This window comes from Nothoprocta perdicaria, unplaced genomic scaffold (assembly GCF_003342845.1).
Source record: "Nothoprocta perdicaria isolate Ctin4 unplaced genomic scaffold, notPer1 scaffold_30, whole genome shotgun sequence".
In the NCBI taxonomy this organism is placed as follows: Eukaryota; Metazoa; Chordata; class Aves; order Tinamiformes; family Tinamidae; genus Nothoprocta; species Nothoprocta perdicaria.
In genome coordinates this window covers 5,441,522-5,447,740 of record NW_020455533.1, presented here as the reverse complement: position 1 = coordinate 5,447,740, position 6,219 = coordinate 5,441,522, and the positions used below count along the sequence as shown (strand labels likewise).

At 70.4% G+C, this 6,219-nt stretch overlaps 1 protein-coding gene across 1 annotated transcript; it reads right to left on the bottom strand.

The window, feature by feature from the left end:
• Window positions 1–1,998: 1,998 nt before the first annotated feature.
• On the bottom strand, window positions 1,999–5,340 carry CDK10 (cyclin dependent kinase 10). Its single transcript, XM_026042410.1, has 13 exons — window positions 5,277–5,340; window positions 4,796–4,868; window positions 4,605–4,676; window positions 4,408–4,510; window positions 4,187–4,268; window positions 3,662–3,729; window positions 3,263–3,315; window positions 3,111–3,180; window positions 2,949–3,008; window positions 2,703–2,826; window positions 2,493–2,632; window positions 2,161–2,213; window positions 1,999–2,096 (listed from the first exon to the last, which is right to left on the bottom strand). Exons 3-13 carry the CDS (start codon window positions 4,621–4,623, stop codon window positions 1,999–2,001), a joined length of 870 nt encoding a protein of 289 aa, XP_025898195.1. The 5' UTR covers window positions 4,624–4,676; window positions 4,796–4,868; window positions 5,277–5,340.
• Between the last annotated feature and the right edge of the window lie 879 nt (window positions 5,341–6,219).

Below are 6,219 nucleotides of genomic sequence, written 5' to 3'. Positions count from 1 at the left end.
GCCCGCGGTGTGGATCCCAACCAGGAGCTGCCACGAGGTGATGCCACCGAGGACCTGTACCAGGAGCCCCTGCGCTGTGACGTTGCTGCTGAGGRTCTGTACTGGGAGCTGCTGCCCCCGGACACTGCTGAGGGTCTGTACCCGGAGCCACCGCCACGCGCTGCCCGCAGCGGGGACCCGCACCGGGAGCTGCTGCTCGGTGCTGCTCGTGCGGAGCTGCACCAAGAACTGCTGTGCCGCGATGCCGCCACCGAGGAYGTGTACTGGGAACCAGCGCACGGTGCTGCCACCGAGGATCTGTACCGGGAGCYGCCACACGACGATGCTGCCGCCAAGGACCTGCACCCGGAGCCGCCGCGCTGCGACGCTGCCCACCGCATTGACGTTGCTCCCTCCCAGGAGGCACCCGCCGGCCCTGAGCACGCCGGCCCGGCCRCTGCCGGTCATCCAGAAGCGGAGACCCCTGTGCTGCCGACGACAGCCGGGGCACGGAGGCTGCGGAGGGACCCTCGGGGTGCTCAGGACGTGCCCAGGAGGGGCTGGGACGTTGAGCCGGGGCAGGAGCTGCTCCCCGCCGAGGGCACTGCGGCCCCGGATGCCTCTGCACGGCCCGACGGCTGCGGCGCCGCGGCGGGCGCCCCGCTGAGCCCCCGCTGCTCCCTGCCCGCGCTGCCCCGCTACCAGCTGCACTCCTGCCTGCGCCGCGGCGCCCTGCCCGCCTACTGCTGCAGCACGTGCCAGCAGCTGCACGCGGGCGCCTGCGCCGCGCTGCCCGCCTGCCGCAGCCGCCACCGCGGCCAGGAGCTGCGCGGCGAGCGCCAGCAGCGCCTCTGGCTCCAGCGGAGCGAGGTGGACAGGCTGCTGGCGCCCAGCACCAGCGCCCGGCCCTAGCGCGGCTCCGCGGAGCTGCCGCTGCCCGCGCTGGGGTCCCAGCGGCTGGATGGGGTCCCGGCGCCTCGCGGGGCWCCAGGAAGCCGCTGCTGGCCCTGAGGAGGAGGAGGCTGCAGCCTTCGCCCCTGTGCTCCCTCCCCRGCACGCCGGTACCGCTCCCTCCCGCTGTAACCAGCTCAGCGCATCTCAGTAAAGGCGGCTGCTTGTGGCACAGTGGTCTGGTRTGTGGTGCTGTCACCGGGGGCGCTGGGACCCGTGGCCCTGGGCTGCCAGTCGTGGCGGGTCAGGTCCCTCTGGCCCTGCAGCCGCAGCCAGAGCCAGTGTGGGGCAGGGAAGAGCAGCGCCCTCCTCCCCCGAGCAGGCCCAGGCCCAGGTAAAAGCTGCTCTGAGGAGGCAGCACCCATGGCATTTCTTGTCCCCACACGCCAAGGGTGGCAGCACAGGGCTCCCGCGGCCCGGCACGGTGTTAGGGAAGGGCAGCGCCTCGTGCCCCTACCCCAGGGCTGCACCCCCGGCAGAATGGGGAGCGCGGGGGCACAAGCAGTTCAGCCCTCACTCCTGCTGTCCGCAGATGCTTTTATTGAAGGCAGAGCTGCAGGTGCTGCAGGCTGCAGCCTCGGTTGTGCCAGCGCGCGGCCCGCAGCTGCCCGCGTCCCTGCCGCATGTGGCGCAGCCCGGGGCCCCGCGCAGCCCGTGGCACCGCTGGCAGCCTGGGCAGGGCCCGGCGCCGCACTGCGACCCCCGGTAGCCCCCACGCTGCCCCACGGCCTCCGAGGCGCAGGAGCAGCCCAAGGGAGCGGATGCCGTGCGGGGAGGCAGCACCGCCCTGCACAGTCCATGTTCCGCGGCAGAGCTGCCCGGCCAGGGCCATTCCCAGCCCAAGCGGCTCCATGTGGGAGCCGAGCACCGGCCTGGGGGGGCTCCGCCAGGACAGGCCCCCCAGCGAGTCCCTCCAGCGGCTGACGGGGCTGGCGCAGCACAGGGACGCGGCCCGGGAGGCGACAGAGCCCACGGTCCCGGTGCCGCTGCGCCGAGGAGAGGCGGGTACCCGGATCAGGGCCGGGGTGGCGGCCAGCCCGGTGGCGGGGCACAGCTCCCCGCCGCAGCTCAGGGCTTGCTGCGCTTCGCCTGGCTCTCGGCGCCCGYGCCGCCCGCGCGCTTGTTGCGGTGGTGGGGGAAGGTCGGCATGAGCTCGGGCTCGCAGGCTGCAGGGCGAGAGCGGCGTGAGCCGGGCCCCGCGCCGGCCCCCGGCCCACGGCACCCACTTACGCAGYGGCTTCTCCTTGAAGTAGGAGCTGTCCAGGCAGTCCTTGGCCGTGGCCCTGGGGGGACAGGAGCGTTGTGGCCGCTGCCCTAATGCTCCCTAATGTCCCCGTCACCTCCCGCCAGCCCGAGCTGCAGTGACTCCTCACAAGGCTCACTGCGACCCACACTGAGCCCCGACTCTGGGCTCGTCCCCAGCCCCGGCTCCTGCCCACACGGGCTCACCCGCCCCAGCATTGGGCCTGTTCCGCGTCCCCGYGCTCCTCCTGTGCGACACACACGGCCCAGTTGCAGACGAGGGCAGGATCCCCCGCYGCGGGGCTGCGGGCGCCTCTTACCGCTTCTTGGGGTCGTACATGAAGAGCAAGTTGAGCAGACGCAGCCCGGCCTCCGAGAGCCAGGGGAACTTGTGCTTGAGGTTGTTGTAGGGCTGCTTGCGCAGCGTGTACTGGCTCACCAGGGGCAGCTTGGAGAAGCCCTGAGGGAGAGCACGGTGAGGCCGAGGCAGGGCCYGGCCGGGCGGGCGGCACGGACAGCACGGCGCTCACCGGCCAGATGTTCTCGTTGGGGGTTCCCAGCAGCTGYACGATCAGGTCGATCTGGTGAATCTCAGAGGTGCCCGGCAGCAGCGGCTTGTGGGCCAGGAGCTCGGCCAGGACACAGCCCAGGGCCCTGGGCAGGGCGACATGCGGGAGTCAGTGTGGGCAGCAGCCCCTCCAGCGATGCCCCGTGCAGGTCTGGCCAGACCTGGGCTGTCTGGTGTCCCCTGTCACCACCCGAGAGCCTCCCCTCACCACATGTCAATGCTGGTGCTCTGCGTCGTCATCCCCAGCAGCAGCTCAGGCGCTCGGTACCTGCGCAGGGCAAAGCGCCGCGTGAAGGGGACGGTGCCACCACGCTCCGCGGCACCCGCAGCCTGCGCGGCCCCGAGCCGGCCCCAGCGAGCAGCCGCTCACCACAGCGTGACAACTTTAGGGGTCATTGGCTTCGGGGGCATCCCATAGGTACGGGCCAGCCCAAAATCCGCTGCAACAGAGACGCGGAGCCACGGTGAGGAGGGAGGCCAGGGAGGCTGCCCGCTGCAGCGACGCGCAGCTGCCAGGCTCACCTATCTTCACGCAGCCCTTGTCGGTCATGAGCAGGTTGGACACCTTTAGATCCCTGCCGGGAAACAGAGGGCCTGCTCAGCACCATCTCTCCTGGAGCGGTTCCCGCTGTGCGCGCAGTGCCTGGCGCTCCCGGGGAGGTGCTGAGCCCSAAAGCACAGAGATCACCACGGAAAACCGATCTCAGCATCTGCTGACACCCCTGCTCTGCAGGGCTCCCACACCGACTCGTGCCACTCCAGGGCCAGGGCTACTCCACRCACTGCTCCCTTCTCCAAGGAGAAGGAGCTGAGGAAGCGCGTGGCAGTGTGAAGGCTCCGCAGCCCCTCTCCAGCCCATCCCAGTTCTCCCTGCCAYCTGGCCCAGCCGCTTTCCCACCACGTCTGACCTTCTGCTCCCACCTGTGGATGATGTAGTTCTCATGAAGGTACTGCAGGCCCCTGAGRACTTGCAAGATGATGCACTTCACCTGGGGACAGGAGCAGCAAGCCCTCAGGTTCGCAGCACCAGCCAGATCAACCCTTCAAGTTTAACCCGCTAAGGCAACCACAACGTGGCCATGTGGTCCCCAGGGTGCTTTCTGGGCAACACTGCTGCAATGTGCAGGTCTCCCTATCACCACCTCAGTCCTTTGTATCCCCCAAGCATCCCCCCAGCTCCCTGCAGGTGTCTTCACACCCCAGCCTCCTGCTCTGCTTCCCTGCCACGTTGCTCCAGCAAAAACCYGGCCTGGAAAGGCTCTGAAAACACTATGCGAAAGCCCAAGTTGTCTGTGTGGCCCAGGAATTAATACTTCAGCTGTGATAAACCCCCCAGAGCAGGAGCAYGAGGTTTGGGGGACCCCGTGGCCTGGGGAACCCCTGCTGGCGGCCGGGGCGTTTGGCTGCGCCAGAGCCACTCTCCTGGCTGGTGCTCCCAGCAATTACCTGCGCCTCGGAAAAGGGCGTCTGCATGTTCTCCAGGAGGCTGGCCAGGTCCTGCTCGCAGTAGCCCATCACCAGGAAAATACTGCAGGACACGGGGCAGGCAGGGGAGCCACGGCTGGGCCTGTCACCCAGCTCCAGCTCACGGCACAGGGCTGCCCCGYGACAGCAGCATCGCGGCGAGAGGAGCCACCGACAGACAGAGCCRACGGGGGGCCTCTCACCTCTCCAGGTGGTTCCCGACAACCACCTCCTTGAGCTCCACGATGTTGGGGTGCTGCAGCTGCAGCAGCAGCGTGATCTCGCGCAGGCTGCTGATGGGCATCCCTGCGGGCAGCGAGGGCCGGGCTGGCGGGGTCCCCGCGGGGGCCACGCGCACGGCGAGGAGCCGCGGCCCAGCGCGGCGCTGCTTCCTCAGTACCGTCCTTCTCGTTGTCCATCCGCACCTTCTTCAGCGCCACCGTCTCATCCGTGAGGGTGTCGCGGGCCCGGTCTGCGGCAGCACGGCCGGCCACACGCTCAGCGCCGCGAGCCACACGCTGCTTCTGCCCCCGCTGCCCGAGACGGCACTGTGAGCCCGGGGCCGTTCCCGCGGGGCGCCCGAGCACTTACACACTATGCCGTAGGTGCCCTCGCCGATGCGGTTGAGCTTCTCGAACTCCTTCACGCTCCGGCATCTTCCCAGCTGGAAGCAAAGGGCAGCGTCACGGCCCGCGGGGGGAGCGCGGCTTTGGGGGTGCCCGCGGCCTTGGGGGTGCCCACACGCACAGGTTGCTCCGTGCGGGCCCTGCTGGCGCGCTGGCCCCGGCGACACCGGGAGGGCGGCACCGCGCGGGGCAGGTTCGGGGGGCCGCGGTCACATCAGCGCCGCAGGGGCCGGTAGCGGCCCGGGCTGCTCGGCCGCGCCCGGCACACGGCCCCGCCGCAGCCCCGCGCTCCCGTGAGGGGACAACCCAGCGCCCGAGGGGCAGCCCCGGGGGCGCCTCCCGTTCCCACCCGCTCAGGACGCCCCGAAACCGGGTCCCCGTCCCGCTCCCGGCCCCTGCGCAGGCCCCGAGCCCCCCGCCCAGCCCGCCGGGCGCCCCGCACTCACGCGGTCCGCGGCCGGCACCTCGAAGAACCCCTCCCCGCGCAGGCGCCGCAGCCGCAGCGGCTCCAGCTCCGGTTCCGGTTCCGGTTCCGCCTCCGCGGCGGTACCGGCGGCACCTGCCCCCTCCGCCATACCGCGCTCCCCCCGCCCTCCCAACACACACACACGCATGCGCCGTGAGGCCCCCCCCGCCGGGCCAGCTTTGCGCATGCGCCGCACCGCCCCTCCCGCCGCAGAACCCACCCCCGCGCATGCGCCGCGCCACCGCCTCTCCCTTGCGCATGCGCCGCACCGTCCCTCCCTCTCCAAGCCACCCTCACGCATGCGTCCTGACGCCTCCCTGACCACGGAACCCATATTCGCGCATGCGCAGCACTGCCTTCCCCCCCCTCCCCGGCGGCCCTTGGCAACCGTTGCTAAGCGCGGCCTGCGGCGGCGGCGCCGGGAAGCGAGGCCGGGAAATGAGAGCAGGGAACGAGGCCGGGAAGCGAGGCCGGGAGAGGCTGCGCTGTCACTCGGTGCCTGTTATGGTGGCGGGGCCCCGCGCCGCCTCCGGGCACGGGCGGTACGCCTCCACCGTGCTGGGCTGCCGGTGCATCCGGTAGGGGCCCAGGTCGGCCAGCTCGCGGATGGTCTGCGTCTGCGGGAGGTCGTCCGCCGACCGCAGCGACATGGAGTCATCCAGCGGCCCCGTGATAACGATTTTGGGAATATGAGTCTTCTTCTTGGTCACTTTTTCCCCTAAAGGAACAGAAGAAAACAAAAGAAAAACAAAAACAAAGCCCAGTGTAAGGGGGCCCCCTGAGCCGCTTTGCTGCGAGGTGGGGAATGGCGCAGGAAGCACGCAGAGGCCCAGGGAGGCTCATGGACACGTCAGGCGAAGGCCTTCTCTGGGCAGGGTGCAGGGGGCTCTGCTGAACAGGGGTCGGGGAAGCCAACGGTGACG